The 20,260-nt window shown below is 54.8% G+C and overlaps 3 protein-coding genes across 10 annotated transcripts in view; all 3 read right to left on the bottom strand.

The window, feature by feature from the left end:
* Positions 1–1,835: 1,835 nt before the first annotated feature.
* Positions 1,836–5,465, bottom strand: Josd2 (Josephin domain containing 2). Of its 4 annotated transcripts, none has more exons than XM_032893767.1 (5): positions 5,275–5,465; positions 4,504–4,663; positions 2,936–3,061; positions 2,191–2,385; positions 1,836–2,084 (listed from the first exon to the last, which is right to left on the bottom strand). In XM_032893767.1, the coding sequence occupies exons 2-5, from the start codon at positions 4,647–4,649 to the stop codon at positions 1,985–1,987; spliced, it is 567 nt and encodes a 188-aa protein (XP_032749658.1). In that variant the 5' UTR covers positions 4,650–4,663; positions 5,275–5,465; the 3' UTR covers positions 1,836–1,984. The 4 variants fall into 4 exon arrangements, with proteins under 4 accessions (XP_032749658.1, XP_032749657.1, XP_032749660.1 ...); XM_032893766.1 differs by having other exon boundaries at positions 4,504–4,666; XM_032893769.1 differs by having other exon boundaries at positions 4,504–4,666; positions 5,055–5,289.
* A 245-nt stretch (positions 5,466–5,710) lies between these two features.
* Aspdh (aspartate dehydrogenase domain containing) lies at positions 5,711–10,155 on the bottom strand. Of its 4 annotated transcripts, XM_032893765.1 has the most exons (7): positions 7,945–10,155; positions 7,207–7,351; positions 6,888–6,972; positions 6,649–6,798; positions 6,350–6,570; positions 6,122–6,276; positions 5,711–5,820 (listed from the first exon to the last, which is right to left on the bottom strand). In XM_032893765.1, exons 1-7 carry the CDS (start codon positions 8,006–8,008, stop codon positions 5,777–5,779), a joined length of 864 nt encoding a protein of 287 aa, XP_032749656.1. In that variant the 5' UTR covers positions 8,009–10,155; the 3' UTR covers positions 5,711–5,776. The 4 variants fall into 4 exon arrangements, with proteins under 4 accessions (XP_032749656.1, XP_032749654.1, XP_032749653.1 ...); XM_032893763.1 differs by lacking the exon at positions 7,945–10,155 and having other exon boundaries at positions 7,207–7,562; XM_032893762.1 differs by lacking the exon at positions 7,945–10,155 and having other exon boundaries at positions 5,713–6,276; positions 7,207–7,562.
* A 24-nt stretch (positions 10,156–10,179) lies between these two features.
* Positions 10,180–20,260, bottom strand: part of Lrrc4b (leucine rich repeat containing 4B) — a 33,463-nt gene continuing 23,382 nt past the window's right edge. The window contains exon 3 of one of the 2 annotated variants that reach the window (XM_032893771.1): positions 10,180–12,534. In XM_032893771.1, the coding sequence (XP_032749662.1) occupies positions 10,708–12,534 (1,827 nt within the window). In that variant the 3' untranslated portion in view covers positions 10,180–10,707. The remainder of the gene's footprint in view (positions 12,535–20,260) is intronic. The other variant, XM_032893772.1, reaches the window with a different exon arrangement.

The raw sequence follows: 20,260 nt of genomic DNA on the forward strand, positions 1-20,260 counted from the left end.
ACCCTCAGCAGGGAAGCCTCATGAACCCCTAGTTTCAGGACAGGCCTTGTCATGCATGCTAGGGCTCTCAGGAGTGGGGTGTCAGTGGGGGCACCAAGTCTGCACTAAGGGCAAATAGGCATCGAACCAGTGTGAAGGCCCGCACCGGCCCTCCAGAGGCTCCTCATTCAGGACCTTATTTGGTCACAGTGGAGGGTGCACCTGGGCTGTCACAGGCTCCACCACTCAGGCCGAGAATAGAAACACTCAGGGAGCCCTGCCAGTTGTCCTCTACCCGGGACTAGACAGGCGACAGGTGGGGCAGGGGTGAGGGGTGGACAGGAAGGAGGGAGATAGAGGCGTAGAGAAGGTAAGAGGCCCAGCGACCCAGAGGGTCTTCAGAGAGCCATGAAGAGAGAAGGGGGAGTGGGGTGTTGTGGAATACATCTGTAATTCTAGCGCTTGGGCGGCGGAAGCCAGAGGATCAGGCCAAGTTTGAGATCAGCCTGGGCTGTACAGAGAGATTGTGTCTCAAAAGGGAGTGGAGGACACACACACACACACACACACACACACACACACACGCACACACATACACACACACACAGGAATGTTGGAGATTGAAAGGGTCGACTCTGACACACAGGAGACAGACAGGAAGACAGGAGCCCCTGGGAAGAACTAGAAGGCTGCAGAAGGCAAAGGCCAGAGGGCAGCAAAGGTCCCGTCCCCGGACCGGATGTTCTGGCTGCCCTGCATGTCCTTCCCATGAGGGCAGCACCTTGAATCCCTTCCTTTTACTAGCGTGGTGTCAGGGTGTGACCTGCGTGCCCCAGATGAACTAATTACTAGGGTAGATCCCAGCTAAGATGGGGTGTCATGCCCCAAGCTGCCCCACCCTGGAATCCCTGAATGGGTCTCCTGGGTCTCTGTTGCCCAAACCTGTCCCATCAGCTGAGGACAGTCTCTCCTCTTGTTCCCTGCAGGTCCTGGGGCTCAGGGCCAGCTCCTGGCTGTTTCCCTCCCCTGGGTGACTCTGGTGCTATTACCTCGTTTGCTCAGGGTGCTCTTCTCTGGGCCCTCCTGGCTCCAGCCCTTTTCCATTCTGCCCCACATAGACCTGTCTGTCAACACGTCCCCAAATAACTGTGATGACAGAAGGGCTGCAGAACTCTGGGTGACTTCTGAGTTTGGGGCCTCAAGTCTAGCAGGCTCTTGAGCTTGGCTTAGGTGACGGTGACAGAGACATCCCTCCTTGCTCCACTTGTAGGTTTGGTGCCTCAGGAGAATATCCCTCCAACCACCCTAGGCTGTCCCTCACCTGCCTTGAGGCTGAGCCCGACTGGCCCTGCGCAGGGGGCCCGGCACACCCTGAGAAAATAACAGCCACTGTGCCAGCGTCCTGCGGCTGCTGTGGGGAGTGTCTAAGCCACTGTCACAGCGATAGATAAATACCTCACTGCTGACTCTCTTCCTCTGGAGGTCAGAAATCCTGAATGGGCTCTGCTGGGCCAGCCTCCTCTTGCTTTTAAGGACCCCATGACTTCACCCAGCGACCCACCACATGCAGGACCTTTGTTCCTGAGGGGAGCCGATTACAGCCAGTCCTATCAGCTGCCCAGCTCCTTCTGCACCCGGGACGTCAGGGGACAGGTCAGAGGCTGCTGGACTCATGGTCATCTTTGGGGACTACTGTCCTGCCTGCCTTCTCACTGAAGGTCTAAACCTTAAAGTGGAGTGGTCCCTGTTTCAGCTTATTTCATTCTGATTTTGGGAGGCGACATGTTGGTTTCTGTGTCCCTGTGGGCACGGGCCTGTGACCAAGAGCAACCCCAGGAGCTGAGCCCAGGCAGGGATAACAAAAGAGCAGATTTATTGAGGCAGCAGTGGTCAGGGGAGTGGGGACACTGGGGCAGGACAGGCCTCCTGAGGCCTGAAGTTACAGGTTCTTTTCAGGCACTGGACACAGGAACGTGGCAGCAGGCAACCCTTCCCAGGCAGTACATCAGCTTGTGTGCAGCCAGCAGCCAGCCTCCTCCACCTCCTTGGTCACCACCAATAGCACCTCGCACAGGCCTTGAGCCAAGGCAGCTGCCAGGAAGGCCCTGAGGGGAAAGTGGGAAGACTGAGGTCTCAGCAGCCCAGGCAGGTCCATCTCCCTGCAGGGCAGTTCCAGTGTTGTCCCATCCTGTCACTGCCTTCACCACTCACCTGACACCATCCTCGCCCCCCAGGGCTTCAGGCGCCCGTAGCTTTGAGTCCAGATTATAGTAGATGCCGTCCACCTGGCGCAGGGCCACCCAGTGTCGCCGGCGCAGTGGCAGGGACAGCAGCCCCAGCGACACAGGAGAGGGTAGGTTCAAGATCAGGCCTAGTACCTGGGGCAGGACCAGCTGGGACAGGGGTCTGAGGAGGGGAGGGATACAGCATGAGGCCCCAGAGACTGAGGTCTGGGTTGTGGGCCACAGAGGCACTTGGAACCTGCCTCCTTCCCCAGAATGACTGACCGTCTATTCACCCACTGACCTATTACCCTCTACCTGTCAACTCCAGCTTCCGTTTGTTTAGGCAGGGTCTCAGGTATCCCAGATGTGCAGCACTACAGCAGGTTATAGAGTAGGAATCCTGACCTCGTATCTGCTGGGTTGGCCTTCTGCCAATGCAGCCCCAGCTCCTCAACTTTTTGTTGTTGGCCCCTTTGAGCCAGGATCTCCATATGCAGTCCAGGCTGGCTCCACTGCTCTTGACCTAACGTCTGCCTTTCCCACCTTAATCATGAGTTGCTCATTTGGATACCCTTTTGACTGGTACCAAGTTTATAAGTTTAACCCACCATTCAGTCAGACCCCATCTGTCATAGCCTCCCTGGCAAAACTCCTCCCCTATCAACCTTCAAGCCACCCTCTGTGTCATCCCACACACCCAGAGCCAGTGCAGCCCGCAGCCTAGGCCCTACCTCCTCCTGTCCCACCACACAGCGGCCAGGCCCAGGCCCTGCAGGGCAGCCATGATCACGTTGACATCATAGTTGCCGGTGCCCAAGAGACTGCGATGGGGGTTCAGCCGGGAATCTGGGGCTAGCCTGGGGGTGAGGGGGCAGAGCCAAGGTTTGAAATCCTGGAAAGGCCTCCACCTTCCCACATAATAGGAGAGGCCCATAGCCTGGCCTTTGACGCTTCTCTCTTCAACCCCCATACAGCTTATCAGGCCTTGAGTCCTGTCCTTCCTCCACCCCCCCCCAGCCCCTGCACTCTTGGACTGGGTGAAGCTTTTAGCTTTTTTTATCTTTTCCAACTCAGAAACCCTTCCCAGCCTCTAGTCTCTCCTTCCAGCCCACCTCCAGCCTCCAGAAGCCCTGAGCTGCCCTGCCCCCTTCCTACTTCCACTTCTTTATGACTCCCAAGTACCCTGGACAAAGTCCCTGCCCCTCCATCCTTCCCACTCATGGTCTCTCTCCAGACCAGTGTCAGATGTCATTTCTTCTGGGAGAGGAGCCTTCAGACCCCAGACTGTGCTCAGAGTCCCTGGGTGACAGAGCCACTCATACCACCATATCTGAAAACAGAGAGCCTCTTTCTTTTGGTAATACCCTGCCCTACCCTGCTCAGAGCCCTCCCTAGTGCCCCATCGTCCCAGGACACACTCCCACCTCCTCCAGTGGCAAGTAGGCCTTACATAGTCTCAGTACCAGCTCTTAGCAGCCACCTGTCTCCAGCTGTCCCTTGTGCCCAAGCCTTCCCTCTAGCTCTCCCCAGCTCTGTGGCCCTGTTCCTCTGTAGGTCTGGACCCTCGGTGAGCAGTGTCAGGAGGGAACCAATCATGTCTGCAGCTTCTCCCTTCAGTACATCTGCCTCAGCTCTAGCTGTTCAGCATGCCCCTGGACAAAAAGCTGGTGCAGGGGAAATGAGTATCTTCTAAAGTTTGAGGATAAGGTCTGCCTCTGGGTGTGGGCATGGACTACAGCCTGGGGTGTCTGTGTGCCCATAGAAGTACCCTGTGGCCTAGAGGGTGGAATGGGGAGATTTTAAGAACGTTTCTTAAGAAAGTGATGACTGAAACTATGAGGCTCCCTCAAGTGACCAAGAAGAAAAAAAAAAAAAAAAAAAAAAGCCTTGTGTAACAGGGGAACAGCCTGGTTGGGGCCTAGGAGAGCAGTTTAGATGAAACAGCAGAAAGGCAGACAAAGACCAGAGCACCCAAGGCCTTGGAGTTCAGCCTGAAGGCCCTGGGCTATTCCCTAGGAGGGCTGGGGAGCCAAAGAGGGGTAGAAGCAGAAGAGGGGGCAGGCAGCTGGGGGGCTGTGTGTAGGATGGGTAGGAGGAGAAAAACAGACAGCTGGGAGGTTGTGACAGAGGCTCAGAGAAGAGAGGTTGAGGCCAAAGCTGGGGCTGAGGTTTTGAGAAGCAGCAGGTGGGAGAGCAGGTGGAAGAGCAGGCAACAGCTCCTGGATCTGAGCCCTTGGCCCCCCTATAGGCGTGCCTCTTGGAGCTCTGCTCTTCCAGGGCCAGGGCCAATGGCAGTCACCTCTTGCAGATTTCGTCGGCAGCTTCCTGGCTAAAGAGCTGCTCTTGGAGGACGTTGTTGAGAGCGTGAACGGCACACAGCTCTAGCCGCTGCCGCTCGTGATACACTGAGGGTGATCTTGGTCTCGCTTCCGGCGCCTGAGACATGCCCTCCTCAGCTCCTGCTGGGGTGGGACAAGGAGGTGTTAGGCACCTAGGATCTTGGTCATCCGGATCTCTAGATTCCTGTGTCCCTATGCAATGGCCATTGAGGTGGGCACTGCAGCTAGCTGAAAAGGACGCAAGGCCCCCTGACCTTGTTTCCTAGGCTGTCTCCAGAGCACAGAGACACCTTTAGAGCCCAGTCCTGGGGTAGGTGGTGTATAGACTCCTATCTGCTGTCCTGGCAATAGAGACCCACCCCCACTACATGTCTCCAAGCAAAAGGGTCTGGATCATCATCACCTAGCAACGGACTATCGCCCCTTCTGTCCCTAGGAAACAATACCTTTTTGGTTCCCAAGCAACAGAACAACCCCACCCGCCTGGTAACCCGGTCCGTTTTCTGATCACCTAGCAATGGAGGACTCCTCCTTTCTCGTCTCTGGGTAACAGGGTCTCTTCTGGTCGCCTAGCAACGAAAGACTTCCCCTTGTCAATAACCAGGGTTCTCTCCTCCCTTCACCTGACAAGGCCCTCTCCCAGTCACTAAGCAACAGGAACTCCCCCTCCTGTCACCTGGCAACCAGGCACGCTCCCACCCTACTTTGCTCGGCGCCCGCCTGGCCCTCACCCCGCCGGCCTTTCCGCTCCCTGGGACCGGCCGCTTTCGCATTCCCTAGGCGGCTTTCGGGTGGTACCACGCTGACTGAGCAGGCGGAACGGACTACAGCTCCCGGCAACTTGCGCGCGCCGGACTGCGATTCCCGAAGGCCTCCGTAGGGCGACTAAATAGAACGCTCAGTCCGGAAGTCCGCCGGGGCCGCTCTGCCACATGGGACTACAACTCCCATCGGACGGCGCAGCCCTTTCTGGTTCTCTCTCAGGACCCACTGCTGCCTAGAGGTTCCTGGGAGATGTAGTAACTAATGATCTCGCGATAGCTTTCAGGGGGCTGGTTTGTGTATGAGCTCACACGCTGCTGCTATGGCGTCATACACGGTGTGTAGCCGAAGCGTGACGACATGGAGGTGGGGAACAAGGAACCAAAGAGGCCAAAGAGAACAGCGGGCAGAATTCTGATGTTTACTGGGACCCATAGTAGTCAAGGTGACAGCAAGGGTAGGGGAGGAAACTCAGCAGAGGCGGATCCCAGGTCTGGAGGGAAGCTGACAGCAGCCTGTGGGGAGAAAGAAAAACTAGGATGACAACACAGACACATGCAGGTGGCCATGGTGAACGTGGGTTTTGAAAATGGTAATGTGGTACAACCCAAAGAGGATACTCAGAGATGTACCTTGTGGGTAGAGAGACCTAGAGGGGGACCCAGACGCTGAGAAAAAGCGGGGCGGGGAGAGGCTCATAAAGCCTGGGAGTGAGAACTAAGGATGGGCAAAGACAGAAAACTGGGGTGGGACACCCAACACGTGAGTTCTGCAGAGCACAAACGCCAAGGGACCGTTGGAGGGGCCTGGCCGCACCCAGTAAGCTGTGCCAGAAGGCTGTAACAGTAGCGGAGCCAGTGACAGCGCCAGGCTGGGCTGGGTTCTCTCTGTGGGTGTGCACGGCAAAGCTGCAGCCTGTGGGCCCTGGGGGGCCTGTCAGCTCCACATCCACCACATGCATGTCGGTGAGGCTGCAGTCAGCAGAGAAGAGCAGTCAGTTCATCCTGAGTGTACACAGCTATGCCACCTACTCCCTTTGCTCACCTAAGGTCAGCCACAAGCACCCCAATGACACGATCAAAGCCTAGACTGGGAGCGGCCAGGGCAGCGGCTGCCATGGTGTTAGAGTTTCGGGGGGCCAAGGGGCAGAGCCCACGCACAGGGCCCTCATAGAGCACTGTGCGGGGCCCACTACTGTGTGCGGCAGCCAGGGGTCCCTCCAGCCGGAAGCCATCAGGATGTGTGGCCATGGTGACTCGAAGGCTCTGGAAGCAATGGCAGGGTCAGAAGAGTGAGAGAGACTCCTACATGTTCCCTCTGGTTGCAGCCCAGATGGTTCTCACCTGGAGGCCTCCGGCTGCATCCAATCTGCTGATGTCTTCACAACCCCACAGGGCCCCTCGGGCCACAAACACCGTGTGGCCCCAGTGGTTTGAAGCCTCCAGGAGCTGCCGCTCTGTGGTCTGGTCAGCCAGAGCTGAGGGGGATCCCACCTTGGGACAAGGCCAAGATCCAGATCACTGCTGGAGGGCGGGATGCAGCCAGCACAGGGAGGGACTCACTGAGGGGTGAGGATGCTCACCAGAAGGTTTGCATGACGGAGGATTTGTACCCCAGATTCATGGATTATTTTTGGATGGGCCACTTCTACCACAAGGTCGGGGTGCCTGGGAAGAAAGACATGGAGGGGGAGGGCCTGGAGAAGAATCAGGTCTCCCGTCTCCTAGGCTCCTCAGGGTTTGCAGGGACATCAGTGCTCATCCTGGCTTGGAAGGGACGTGGGATGGTGGGTACATTCTAGTTTATTTGTCTGTGCACTGAGACTCAGAAAGGGTCAAAGAGTTATCTGACACAGAGAGGCAGAAGCAGCGTTGGGAAGGCTCTTTCTGTGGGCCACTGACCTTTCCTCAAGGGTAGTGAGGTCTTCGAGCTGCAGGGCAGGGGGCACACTCCCTGCCATTCGTCCAGGGTCACGGTTCCACACAAAAACAAGTTCTAGGCCCAGTTCTGATCCCTGAGCCAGAAGGCGGGACACAAGGGACTGTCCTGCAGAGAAGGGAGGGCTAGAGAGACCCAAGAAAAGGACAGAGACTCCCCAAGTCAGGGAGATGGAGTGGGGGAACAGAGACCCAGAAAGAGACAGACAGAATACACAGAAGCCCAGAGAGGAGAGATGGACAGACACATAGACAGAATACATAGAAACCTAGAGAGCTGGGGAGATACAGATTCACCCCCGACCACATACACACAGAGACAGAGACACAGAAACAGGGACAGAGATCTAGAAGGAGACAAATACCACACACACGCAGGCACACACACAGACACACACACACACACACACGCACGCACACACACACACACGCACGCACGCACGCACGCACGCACACACGCACGCACGCACACAGATGAGAGCAAGAGGAAGGGCAGAAGATGGGAAAAGGAGAGAGAGGGAGAAGGAGGAGAGAAGGGAGGGGGGAGGGAAGCAGAGAGAAGGAGGAGGAGGGAGGGAGGCCCAGTGAGTGGGCAGAAGGCAGGCTAGGCTGGCAGGCTGGGGTGAAAGATATGTGGGAGCAGAGATGTTTCTAGAACTTTAGGAACAGGGGCATAGAAGGAGGCCCCAGGCTAGCTCTTACCGAGGCGGCCGTAGCCCACCACCCCCACCTTGTGAGGAACTCGAGGGACCATACTGGCGTCCATGGCCTTTATCCTGCTGTGGGGGATCTGCTGTGCTTGCTGGCCCCTTTACCAGGCCTGAGCAGTGAATGATCTTTGGACTTTGACCCTGACTCTGTCCACTGAGGAGGGAGCAGAATGGGGATGTGTGTCCTTTTTGAGCCCTTTGCCCTCCTGTGCTGGCTGGCATGGTGGCTTGGAAGCTAGGCCTTGTGTGGCCCTGTGTGCTCACTACCCCACTGCCTCCTGTAGAGCCCACACTCTCCCATGCCTGCCGAGGTAGAAAGTTCCCTTTGCAATCCCCCTTCCTCAGGCTGGCCAGTGGCAGGTTGTCATGGAGACTGCATTTTGCTTGGGATAGGGGAAGAACTGGGGACAGGAACTTAGATCTTCCACCAGGCCCCTTACAGACCTCTTATCTTTCCTTTCTCCTCTAAAGTCTAAGTAGAAAGGTCTGGCTGGAATGTATGTGTTCCTGCATGTTCCACCCGTGTCCTGTCTTTCCCAGTCCTCCATGCCCCTCAGTCTTGGCTGGAGTCCCCTCCCTCCCTCCAATGTCTAATTGCCCTTGAGCTCACCTTAACTGTTCACCATTCATCCCACCTTGAGGCCACAATCTCCTCTCTGTATCCTGGTCCCCTGCCCCCTCTCCTGCCTCCTATCCCATCCATGAGGAAGGGACCTGCGTGGGTGGGGGAGTCGCTAAGTGTCCCTAGGATGAGCCCAGCCACTGGCTGGCAGGCCTGGCATGGGACATGGCAGGCTGCAGCAGGCCAGCTCCCTGCCCCCATTGCCACCTGGTACAGCCGCAGTGTTGCCATGGTAACCAGGATCCTAGCCGAGATGGTTGCAGAGAAAGCAGAAAAGATGGAGAGCCTAAAGTGCATGCGCAACAGCTCTGTCCCAGACTCCATCAACAGAGAGGAGCCGGATGGGGAAGGAGACAGGGCCAGAGCCTGACAATTGTCACAGATAAAGAATCCACCTTGCACTGGGGAGGGAGAGAGAAGATGCAGGGTTGGGGGCAGTTAGAAACGTCAGGAAGAGGTGGGGATAGGGAAAAGGGCAGGAACACAATGTGCAAGGAGTTGGAAGGGAGGCTCTGCTCGCCCATCTCTGGTAGAGGTGTGCACCCTGGGGCCTTCCTTCTGTGTCCACAAAGGGTCTAGGTCTGTGTGGATGACAGGCAGGCTGCATTAGGCCAGCCCAAGAGTCCATGTGCTCTGTTCCTGACTCTGGCTATCTCTCTGTCTCCCTAGGCCTTCTAAGACCTCCCAGGCAACTTTAGCTTTCTGGAGGTTAAACCTTGGACACATGGGCCACTCTAAGATGTCACTAATGTCCCCACTCTAGCACTGGTCCTGGCCTGGCTGTACATTTTTCTCCTTTGTAATTGCAGACCTGTAGGTGACTCTGCCCTCCATGTACCCTGGTCTGCTTATAGTGTTCCTCATGTGGTCCAGACCTGTTTATTCTCTGTACCTCCCTTGTACAAACTTTGTCTCCCGAGTAGCCAGGGATGTGTGTGAAATGGAGGGGACTCTTGTGGGGACACAACCACTTGCTCAATAGTTTCTCCCGGAAAGTTCTGTGACTGCCCTGACCTTCAGACTGTCACTGGTGGCCTTCCTGGACAGCCATGCCTGCAGATGGTCTGGTTAGGAGAGGTTCTGCTGCTGACCAACGTGATGCCATCCCTTTTCTGGGGAAGCATGCATGGGGCACCAGGAGAAGCTGGGGTGTAACTTTCCTGCCCAAGCTTCAGAGGGAGCCCAGCCCTGCTAGCATGTGGTCTTGGACTTAGAGCACTCAGAACCCTAATATGGCACAGTTCTGTTGTTCCACCATACCCTGGAGCTTTGCAGTCCCAGGTCCCTTCCAGCTTGGGTTGTGTGCTGTGCGTGTGATGGGGGAGGCACCAGAGTCAGAAAGGAATGACAGCCAGAGATGGGGATGGAGACACATAGAAGGGCAGCTACTGTGCCCCCAGTACATTCCTGGGGAGCTGGGACCTGCTGCTGTGTGCTGAGTGAGCCTGTTCCCCTCTGGACTCTGGGATGGACAGTCCCAGAGCTTTGGAGTATTCACGATCCCCTCCTGGGAGGACAGCTTCGCTGGCTGCCCATCCTCTCCTTGTCCCACCCGCAGGGGCTTTGTGCTCTGTTTCTCTTAAATACTTTCATGACCAAAAAAAATTTTTTTTTTACTTTTTCCGTGTTTTTTTTTTTTTTTTTTAAAGTAATTACAGAGCAGGTAGTGATTGACGCAAACCTCCCTTCAGTATCAAAAGAGTCTGTGGGGTGGGTAGGGCCGGCCAGGGCCGCGAGTGGAGCTCGCTGTTGGGGACACTGTCGGAGTTGCCCCCTGGGCTCTGGTGAAGTTGTCTGTCTCTTGTGTTTTGAGGGTGGTGGAGTAGGAGGGACGGACAGGCGTCAAACTGCAAAAGGGGGAAAAAACAAAGAAAAAAAGAAAAAAGAAAGAGCCATAAAAGAAGGGTTGTTGGGATGAGGGGAAAGGGTACCCCTCGAAGAAGCTCCTCAACCCAGGAAGGTGGCGGGCAGGGCAGGTGGGCAGAGGACACGGCAAGGCGGAGGGTGGGGCCACCTCTCCTGTTCTCCAGGTCCTTTCCCATTGCAGGACAGGCAGGCGCCGCCAGGGCTGCTGGGTAAGCAGGAGCATCTCGGGCAGGCGTCCTGCGTCCCCGCGTCCCCGCGCGCCTAAGTTTAGATTTGTGTCTCTTGCACGTTCTCCTTGGAGCCGCTCTTGAAGAGCAGAGGTTCGTGGATGGAGTTGAGGCCGGGGCCCTTGGCCCCGCACCCGCCTCCTGGGTTGCCGCCGTAGTGCGCCTTGAAGGCAGCCGCCACGTAGTGGTGGTGGTTGAGGTGGTCTCGCTCCAGCGCCGGAAGAGCCAGGTGGCTGTCCCCACCCACGCCCGCGCCTCCAGCCACCGCAGCGGCCGCAGCCACCGACACAGCGGAGGCGGCGGGCAGCTCGTCCTCCACGTTGATGATCTCCACAGTGCGCGTGGGCCCATGGTGCTTGTGCAGCTGGTGCTGCTTGCGCAGCTTGTAGAAGGCCACCAGCATCACGGCGGCCATAAAGGTGATGGCCACGAAGCAGCCGATGATGATTTTGGTGGTCTTCATGACATCGTCTAGGTCCTTAAGTGCGTTCTCCGTCACGTCCGTGATGGGCACCGTGAAAGCCTTCTCCGTGGGCCGCGAGGAGCGCGGGGCTGGTGCCGTGGTGGACGCTGAGGCCGGGGCTGCAGCGTCAGGCCGGCCGCCACCCCACGCGCCATCAGTCGTGGGCCCCGGGGGCTCCTTCTCAGTACCTCGGGGCTGCTGGGCCTCCTCCCCCGGCTGTGTCTCCAGCGTCTCCACTGTCACCGTGGTGAAGTAGGTGTAGCCGCCCGCACCCCCTGCACCGCCCCCACCCCCCGGGCCCCCGCCACCGGGCCCTCCCGCAGCCACAGGGTCCACGGCCGACACGTTAAGCGTGGCCGAGGCAGTGGTGTTGCCAGCAGAGTTTGTCACCATGCACGTGTACTGGCCCGTGTCCTGCACGGTGACATTAGTGAAATTGAGTGTGCCATCGTGCAGTACCGAAATGCGCACACGATAGGAACCGTGCGTCATGAGCGTGCCGTTAGGTGTCAGCCAGTTGACCGAGGTCATGGATGTACCTGTGCGGCACTTGAGCTCGGCCGCCATGCCCTCGGTGACATTGAGGTCTGTGGGTGGCTCCACGATGACTGGGGCATAGCAGGTGAAGTGCGACTGATCCAGCTCACCGATGTAGCGGCCCTTGAGGCCGGCGGGCGCGTGGCAGCGTGCGCAGCATGTGGTATTGCTGGGCACTGTCTCCTTCAGCCACCAGCTGAGCCAGAGCACATCACAGTTGCAGTGCCAGGGGTTGTGGTTCAGGTGGACACGCTCCAGGCGGTGAAGGGGTGTGAAAAGGTCGTGCGGCAGCGACATCAGGTTGTTGTGGGACAGGTTCAGCTCCTCCAGTGACTTGAGGTCGTCGAAGGCGTTTCGCTCGATGGTGGCCACTTGGGCATGCATCAGCCACAGCTTGCGCAGGCTGGTGAGGCCCTGGAAGGAGCCGGGGCGAATTAGGTCCAGCCGGTTCCCCGACAGCTCCAGCTCTTCCAGGCGCACAAGTGCTGTGAGGTTGGGGATGTCCTTTAGGTTGCACATGCCCAGGTTGAGGTAGCGCAGGTTCACCAGCCCCTCGAAGGCCGCCTCCGATATGTACTCCAGCCGCTTCAGCTCGCCCAGGTCCAGGCGGCGCAATGAGGGCACACGGTTGAAGGCATAGGATGGGATGCTTTCGATGGGGTTGTTGCGCAGCCACAGCTCCCGGAGCTTGGACAAGTACTCAAAGGCCTGTGTGGGCACTGTGGTCAGCCGGTTGTCGAAGAGTTCCAGTGTGTTGAGACTGGGAAGCCCATTGAACGCCCCCACTTCGATCTTGCGCACCAGATTCTTGCTCAGCTGCAGGATCTCCAGGTGCCGGAGGTGCTTGAATGTGTCAGTGCGGATCACCTGCGGGGAGACCAGTGTCAATGCACCTCATGAGCCTGGGAGCAGCAGGACTCTCCAGTTCACAGCAGGAGAATGAGACTCAGAGATCAGTATGTGGTGCTAAGGACAAGACCTAGGGCCTCTAATATGCTGGACGGGGGCTCTATGACTGAGCCACATACAGCCCTTCACTGGTGATTCTAGGCAGGGGCTCTACCATCGAACCACACCCCCAGCCCCTCACTGGGGGATTCTAGGCAGGGGCTCTACCACTGAGCCACGCCCCTGGCCCCTCACTGGGGGATTCTAGGCAGGGGCTCTACCATTATCCTTCATCCCCTGCTGTCTTTTTACTTTGTATTTGGAGACAGGGTTTCATTAAGCTCCCAAGACTGGCCTCAAATTTTTGATCTGCAGGCTTCTGACTCTGGAATGACAGGCCTGTGCCTTCATGCCTGACTTACTGGTGCTTTTTCTGTGGCCCATGATGCTTTCCATATGCACCTATCATTCACCCTTCAACGGTCCTGACATTTCTCTGTTCAGAAAGGTGGAGAGGAGGCTCACCACCCAGTTTGCAGGGTGCCGGACCGAGTGGGCCTGCCCCCTCTTGTTGGCTGTTTTGATGGACAGATAAAGAAACCAAGGCTGCCGTTGTAATGAACACCGAAGTCCTCTCCCAGCCCTTCCTCGGCTTCCTTGCTGCGGGACCTGTCACCTGACCATTGTCCAGAGATCCCTCAGGAAGGGAGGGCAGCAGAAGGCAGTTAGCTGACAAGAGACCACCAACATGCGCTCATGCTGTCGGAGCTTCCTGAGCCTCTTTTCACATCAGGATTGTGACTGTGGCCCTCGTGGGCTTTGAGGGCAGACACCCTAGGGGGAGGAGCCCTGGCTTACGAACCCAAAGCCTTCATCGCAGCAACTCCTGCAGAAGGCAGCTCTGTATCTCCTCCTCTCTATCCCTACCTCCACTTCCACCCTGCCCCCCCTCCCTCATCCCCTGCCAGGGTGTTTAGACCCACAAACCTGAGACTTCCCCACTCACAGCTTGCCACAATATATCCTCCTACCCCAAACAAGCTGCATATCTAAATGACCAGGGACAGTGATGTCCCATACAAACCTTAAAAAAAAATGATCAAGACAGGGTCTCATGTAGCCAAGGCTGGCCTTGGATTCACATGTCGCCATGGATGATTTGAATTTCAAACCCGTTTGCTTCCACCTACCCAGTGTTGAGATTACTCTCCAACATGTGATTTATGCAGCAGTGCTGGGGGCTGCAACCCTGGACTTTCCGCACGCATGCCGGGCAGGCACTCTACCAACTGCATCCTAGCTCAAGATCCCCTCAGGGGCCACAGTCCTGGCTTGAAGCAGTTCATCCTCCACAGCCACCGCCTTCCTTCCTCCTTCCTCCTTATTGAATGTTCTGATGAGCTCCGCAGAACGGCAGGCTCACTCCTGCCTCCGAGCCTGTGTGTGTCTGCTATTCCCTCATCCTCTGAGCACCGGCCTACTACCTCCTCTATCCTTCCCATGCTCAGATCAGGGCTGCCTGTTCCGGAGGATGTCTTGGTTGTATCCCTCATGGGTGTGAGGTGCCCATGTGGCTGTGTGTCACCCACCAGAGTCTGGGTTCTGGGTTTACGAGAGCTGCCCTTCTGCAGCAGAATGGGTTTGAAATCAGCCCCTTTCAGAACTCCTGTCTGGGACACCCACTTCTTCTTGGTGCTGGGGAACCCAGAGCCCAGAGGGCTCTCAGATTCATCCCATCACAGAGTCACACCCCCAGCTCCTTACTTGTGCTGCTAAGCCAGAAGCACATTTCATGAGGACAGTGAACGGCCTAGGCACCTTCATGATTCATGGAGCTGTTGTGGTTTTAGGGGAAAGAGAGGAGGAGGGATGAGAAAGCAGAGCACGGGGACTCAAGCATAATTAATCCCAGCACTCAAGAGTCTGAGGCAGGGGGATTATTGTGAGTTGGAGGCCACCCTGGGCTATGAGTCTCAACCCCACCCATACCATAGCCCTTAAGAAGAGAACTCAGGAACTCTCACTGTGGTAGGTTAGGTGGCTGGAGTCTGGACTGAGATTTCAAGTATAAGGGACAGAGAAGGGGGCTGAAGAGGAAAGAGGGTCCCTCAAGACACATTGCCAAGGCTGATACCAAGTCAGAACCACTGCAAACAGAACAAGCGTTCACAAGCCCCCTTTCCTGTTGGTGGGGATCATCTGGGCTCCTTCTAAGGAGACATGCTTAGCAAGGAGAGCCCGAAAGATACAGGAGTGCAGCCCTGTCAGCCTTTCTCTTCCTTTAGAGAAATTTATTTTGTGTGTATGTGGGTTTCTCTCTCTCTCTCTCTCTCTCTCTCTCTCTCTCTCTCTCTCTCTCTCTCTCTCTCTCTCTCTCTCTCTCTCTCTCTCTCTCTCCCTCTCTCTCTCTCTCTCTCTCTCTCTCTCTCTCTCTGTGTGTGTGTGTGTGTGTGTGTGTGTGTGTGTGTGTGTGTGTGTTACCCACAGAGACCAGAAGAGGGCACTCTTCTGGAAGAAGATCCCTTGGAAGGAGATGCCGGGAACTGAACCCAGGTTCTCTGCAAGGGCAGCAAGTACTCGTCAGTGTCCGGGCGTCTGTCCAGCTCTCAGTCTACTTCCCTATGTGCACACAGTTATAGACGATTAAGCTTTAAACTTTGGAGGTGTTCGAGACAGGATCTTGCTTTGTAGGCCTCTCCTTGGAGCCAAGCCTCCTGTTTTGGCCGCCCGAGTAGCTGAGAATACAGGTGTGTGCTGGGATCATCAATCCCAATTGGCATTTAATCCTGTTAGGTTGATTACATAGAGAAATGCTGAGAGATTAGTAAAGCCCACATCTGAGGGTGTGCCAGAGAGGGCAGGCTTGGAGACCAGGGAATAACGAAGCTTGACCCTAATATGTGTTTAACCCAGTGAGGGGCTGGGAGTGTGGCTCAGTGGTGGTGGATCTGCCTAGAATCTCCCAGTGAGGGCTGGGGGTGTGGCTCAGTGGTGGTGGATCTCCCTAGAATCTCCCAGTGAGGGCTGGGAGTGTGGCTCAGTGGTGGTGGATCTCCCTAGAATCTCCCAGTGAGGGCTGGGGGTGTGGCTCAGTGATAAGAGTCCCTGCCTAGCATCCCCCAGAAAGGAACTGGGATATGGCTCAGAGGTAGGACCCTTGTCTAGAAACCTTCAGTGAGGGGCTGGGGGTGTGGCTCAGTGGCAGAGCACCTGCCTGTCATATGTGAGGCTCTGTGTTCGGTGGTTAGATGAGTTGTGACTGCAATCCCACAGGAATACTTGGTTCTACATGTTCCACTCAGCAGATCCCGATCAATACCTGTCCTGTACTTTGACTTCTGCTTTTTCCCCAACGTCTTCCTTTCCAGTTGGTGGCCAGAGTTATCCAAGGTGCAGTTCTGACTGCAGTGACGTCAGTGTGCAGGTGCACACATACACAGAGACACACAGACACAGACAGACAGACAGACAAACAGACACACACACACACACACACACACACACACACACACCCTCCTGTCTTTGCATTCTCTCCTCCAGTCTTATGAGGGACACATGCGGGTCCCTTTCACTGGTCATACTCTGAGTTTTTGGCACTCTCCTGAGACGGTCTCTTCTTCATCCTTGGAACTCTCAGGAAAGCCATCTCTGGTATCTCTTTGCTCACCTATCCCTCAGGTTCCCACTTATCACGTAGAGCTTTGCTGGTCCCATCACACCGGCTGCCGCTGGTCTGACATGCCATGTTCCTATCTGGACTGTGAGTCTTGTGAGGAGACCGTGGCAATGAGGTCTGCATGCACAGCATTCAGCACTGAAGGTTTGAAGGTGACGAGGCCAGGGAGAGTAAGGCCCTGTGATGTGGAATGTAGTCGGTTAACAGGAACGGGAATCACTCAGGAGACAAGACTCTGGGCACGCCTGTGACGGGGTCTCTAGATTGGATTCACAGACCTACCCTGAATGTGGATGACACCCTCCTACAGACTGGGGAGTTCTGGTCTAAATAAAAGGGAGATTGAGCTGAGCACCTGTGGACTGGATGCACTGTGACCAGCTGCTTCCCCCTCCTGCCACCATGCCTTACTGACTTGGACAGCACCCAGAGAACTGTGGGTCAAGAGTCAAGATCTATCTTCTTCCCTGAAGCTGCTTTGGTCAGATACTCTGTTATAATGGGGAGAAAAGTTACCAACACAGACCCTTGCTAGACAGCACCAGGGATGCTGGGGACTGCCTGCTCATCTTTCAGTATGGGTGACAATGCCAGAGAGTGAAGCCCAGTGACGGCACTTGGGAAGCTGAGGCAGGAGGATTGCCACGAGTTCAAGAAAGTCAGTCAAGGTCATCAAACGTACTGTGTGCCCAAGGAAGATCTTGAACTCCACCTCCCAAGTGCTGGAATTATAAGTGAGTGGTTTGCACAGGGCTGGGGATTGAACTCAGGGCTTCTTGCATGATAGGCAATCACTCTAGGAACTCAACTCCAACCCTACCCTAAAGTCTCTGCCTTTTGGTTAAAAAGCTTAACTCATTTGCTCCTATTGTAATCATGAACACACAGGAATTGCTTCTACCATGCTTGCACCTATCCTTTTCTGCCTCTGCTGTGGACTGGGTTTCTTATGATTCCATTTACCCTCTACTGCTTTAGAATTTATAGACCGCCTCTTCTCTCTAGTGGTTGCCCTTGAAACACTGTGGTGGTTTGAACAGGAACGGGCCTCAGTAGGTTCATGTACTTGAAGGCTTAGTCATTAGAGAGTGGCACTGCTGCAGGGATCAGGAGGTGTGGCCTAATTGGAGGAGGTGTGGCCTAGTTGGAGGAGGTGTGGCCTTGCTTGAGTAGGTGTGGCCTTGCTTGAGTAGGTGTGGCCTTGCTTGAGTGGGTGTGGCCTTGCTTGAGTGGGTGTGGCCTTGTTTGAGTAGGTGTGGCCTTGCTTGAGTGGGTGTGGCCTTGTAGGAGAAAGTATGTCACTGGGGATAGGCTTTGGGGTTTCAAATGCTCAGGTCAGGCTCAGTGTCTGTCTGTCTGTCTGTCTGTCTTATCTCTCTCTCCCTGTTGCCTGCTGATCAGGATGTACAACTCTCAGCGCCAGTCATGTCTGCCCACATGCTGCCATGCTCCCCTGTCATGATGATAATGGATTAAAACTCCTGACACTGTAAGCCACCCCAACTGAATGTTTTCCTTTATAAGAGTTATAAAGGCCTTGGTTATGGTGTCTCCTCATAGCAATAGAATATTGACTAAGACAAACACTATCTTCTTTCTTAGGGTTTTTTTTTTTTTTTTTTTTTTTTTTTTTTTGAGACAGGTTTGCCATATGTCCCTGGTTGCCCTGGAACCCCAAGCAGGCACCACCACACCGGCTTTGATGGATGTTCTGAGAGGTTCTTCCCTCAGGACAGATGAACAGGACAGACACGTTTCCACCTCACAGAGCCCATGGTAATGGTGTAATTATGGCACTTCCAGCATGCTGGGCTGCTGGGCCTCAGTACCCCACACCATCTGAACCACTCCAGATGTCCTCCGAGGCTGGGGTCAGAGTCACTAGGCTGCTGCGATGGCTGTTCTTGGCTGTCATTTTGACTATACCTGGGATTAACTAAAACTAAAATGGCTGGGCACAACTCGGAGGGATATTTTTCCTCTTTTTCTCTTTAGATCATTTGAAATGGAAAGACCTCAGAGGACATCTGAGGCAGACACTGTTTCAGATAGTGTTGGGTACTGAGGTCCATCATTCCACTGAGGCTGGGAGCTCCATAATGGGTAATTAATTATCATACTATGGTCTCTTTGAAGTCAGGGCTGAGTCTCTCCTGTCCACATCTGTCCCCAGGGAAAGCCCAGAATGGCATAGTCTATACAGAGGACATGGAAGGAGGCAGCTTGCTCTCTCTGCCTGCTTGCTCTTGCTGGCAAGTCCATTTTTTCTCTAGCATTAAAGTCTATTTCTTCAGAATTCCAGTGTCTACAGACAGTTGAGGCATCCAGTCTCATGGACTGAACAACTACTGGGTTCTTGGATTTTCCATTGGTAGAGAGCCATTATTGGACTAGCTGGACCATAGGCTGTAAACCATCCACACTATCTGTCTGTATGTCCGTCCGTCTGTATGTCCATCCATCCATCCATCCATCCATCCATCCATCCATCCACCCACCAATTTTTTCATCCATCCATCCATCCATCCATCCATCCATCCCATCAATTCTGTTCCTCAAGAGAATCCTAACACTATTGACAGACACCATGGTGATGGGCTCTTGCAGCAGGGAGCCCTCCACCTCTTGCCTAACATTGCTGTGACAAAAGAGAAAGGAAGGCCCAGGAGTCTGGAATGACAGGCCCCAGCTACCCACATCTATCCCCTTAGTCCTTTAGGAACTGCTGGTTCTTGCCTGGTTCCTTCAAGAGCTGAGTTCCTAGTGGAGACTCCGGCGAGGGAGCCTGACCTCAGCCCTTCCTGCAGCCTGACTTGTCAGAGCACCAGGCACTTCGCTGCTGTCTGTAACCAGGGCTGGAGTTGAGTGAATCACACTGTGTTCTGCTAGGGCTTTTAAGAAAACAAGCTGTCAGGAGATCCTTTATTAAAAATTTAACTGTGGTAGGAAAATGATTAAGTGGACCGTTCATCCTAATGCTATTAAGATAAATTGTTTTCATACGTCCTGAATGTAATGAAGCAGGGGAAAAAAAGTTGAGCAAGTTTGCAAGAGTTATGGTTGTTTTAGTTTTTGTGACACAAATTTTTGTTTTCAAGTTTAAAAGACACTGGGCTGGAGAGCTGGCTGACTCGGTTGAGCATTGGTCATGCAAAGCACAATGTCCTGAGTTTGATCTTTAGAACCCACATAAGAATCTGGGTGCATCTGTGACCCCAACACTGGGGAGGAGGATGCAGGCTGATCCATGGGGTTGAATAGCCAAACAATCCAGTCACATAAGTGAACTTCAGGTAAAAATGGTGGAGAGGGACAGAAGACACCTGATATACAGAAGCCTCTGTCTGACCTGTACACATGCATGTATGCCCATGCAACACACATACACCACACCATACTACACACACACACACACACACACACAGACAACATGCACACACAGATACTTGCACACCCTCCCACACACACCCCACAAATACATACACTTACACATATACACATACCATACACACACATCACAAACACTACACATACACACACATCACAAACACCACACATACACCCACAGCAAACACACACATATTTTTCTCACCCACACCTACCCACACCATACATCTACATACATCCATACCATGCACCCTCACAAACACACATACCACAATACATACCACACACACACACACACACACACACACACACACACACATGCACCCACAGAACACACACACATCAAAAATCAAAAACAAAACCCCAAGTGTTTCAATGGCAGCTTCTTGAATTTATCTGTTATCCTTTGATAAGGTGCCTTCCTCTTCCACAGGATTCTTTGGTGGTTAGCACATGGCTGGGGCCATGTCACCCAGGGTTGGACTGGTCTCCTTCCTTCCTTCCTTCCTTCCTTCCTTCCTTCCTTCCTTCCTTCCCTCCTTCCTTGGGGCCAGGGCCTGGGGGTTCCCCTCTTGCTATGAACTAGGAAGTACGAGGAGCTGTGCTGAAAAGGTTGAGCCCTAATTCTACTTCCTGACTAAG

This window comes from Rattus rattus, chromosome 2, assembly GCF_011064425.1.
Source record: "Rattus rattus isolate New Zealand chromosome 2, Rrattus_CSIRO_v1, whole genome shotgun sequence".
Taxonomy (NCBI): domain Eukaryota; kingdom Metazoa; phylum Chordata; class Mammalia; order Rodentia; family Muridae; genus Rattus; species Rattus rattus.

Bases quoted from the DNA above. Each gene is read 5' to 3' on its own strand.
- Josd2 (XM_032893767.1), bottom strand. From the start codon at position 4,649: ATGTCTCAGGCGCCGGAAGCGAGACCAAGATCACCCTCAGTGTATCAC. The intron at 3,062-4,503 runs GTGACTGCCATT...CCTCACCCCCAG, and splicing joins GCCGACGAAATCTGCAAGAG to GCTAGCCCCAGATTCCCGGC. The intron at 2,085-2,190 runs GTGAGTGGTGAA...CTTTCCCCTCAG, and splicing joins GGGGGCGAGGATGGTGTCAG to GGCCTTCCTGGCAGCTGCCT.
- Aspdh (XM_032893762.1), bottom strand. From the start codon at position 7,505: ATGTATTCTGTCTATGTGTCTGTCCATCTCTCCTCTCTGGGCTTCTGT. The intron at 6,799-6,887 runs GTGAGCATCCTC...CCTTGTCCCAAG, and splicing joins TCCGTCATGCAAACCTTCTG to GTGGGATCCCCCTCAGCTCT. The intron at 6,571-6,648 runs GTGAGAACCATC...CATTGCTTCCAG, and splicing joins ATGCAGCCGGAGGCCTCCAG to AGCCTTCGAGTCACCATGGC.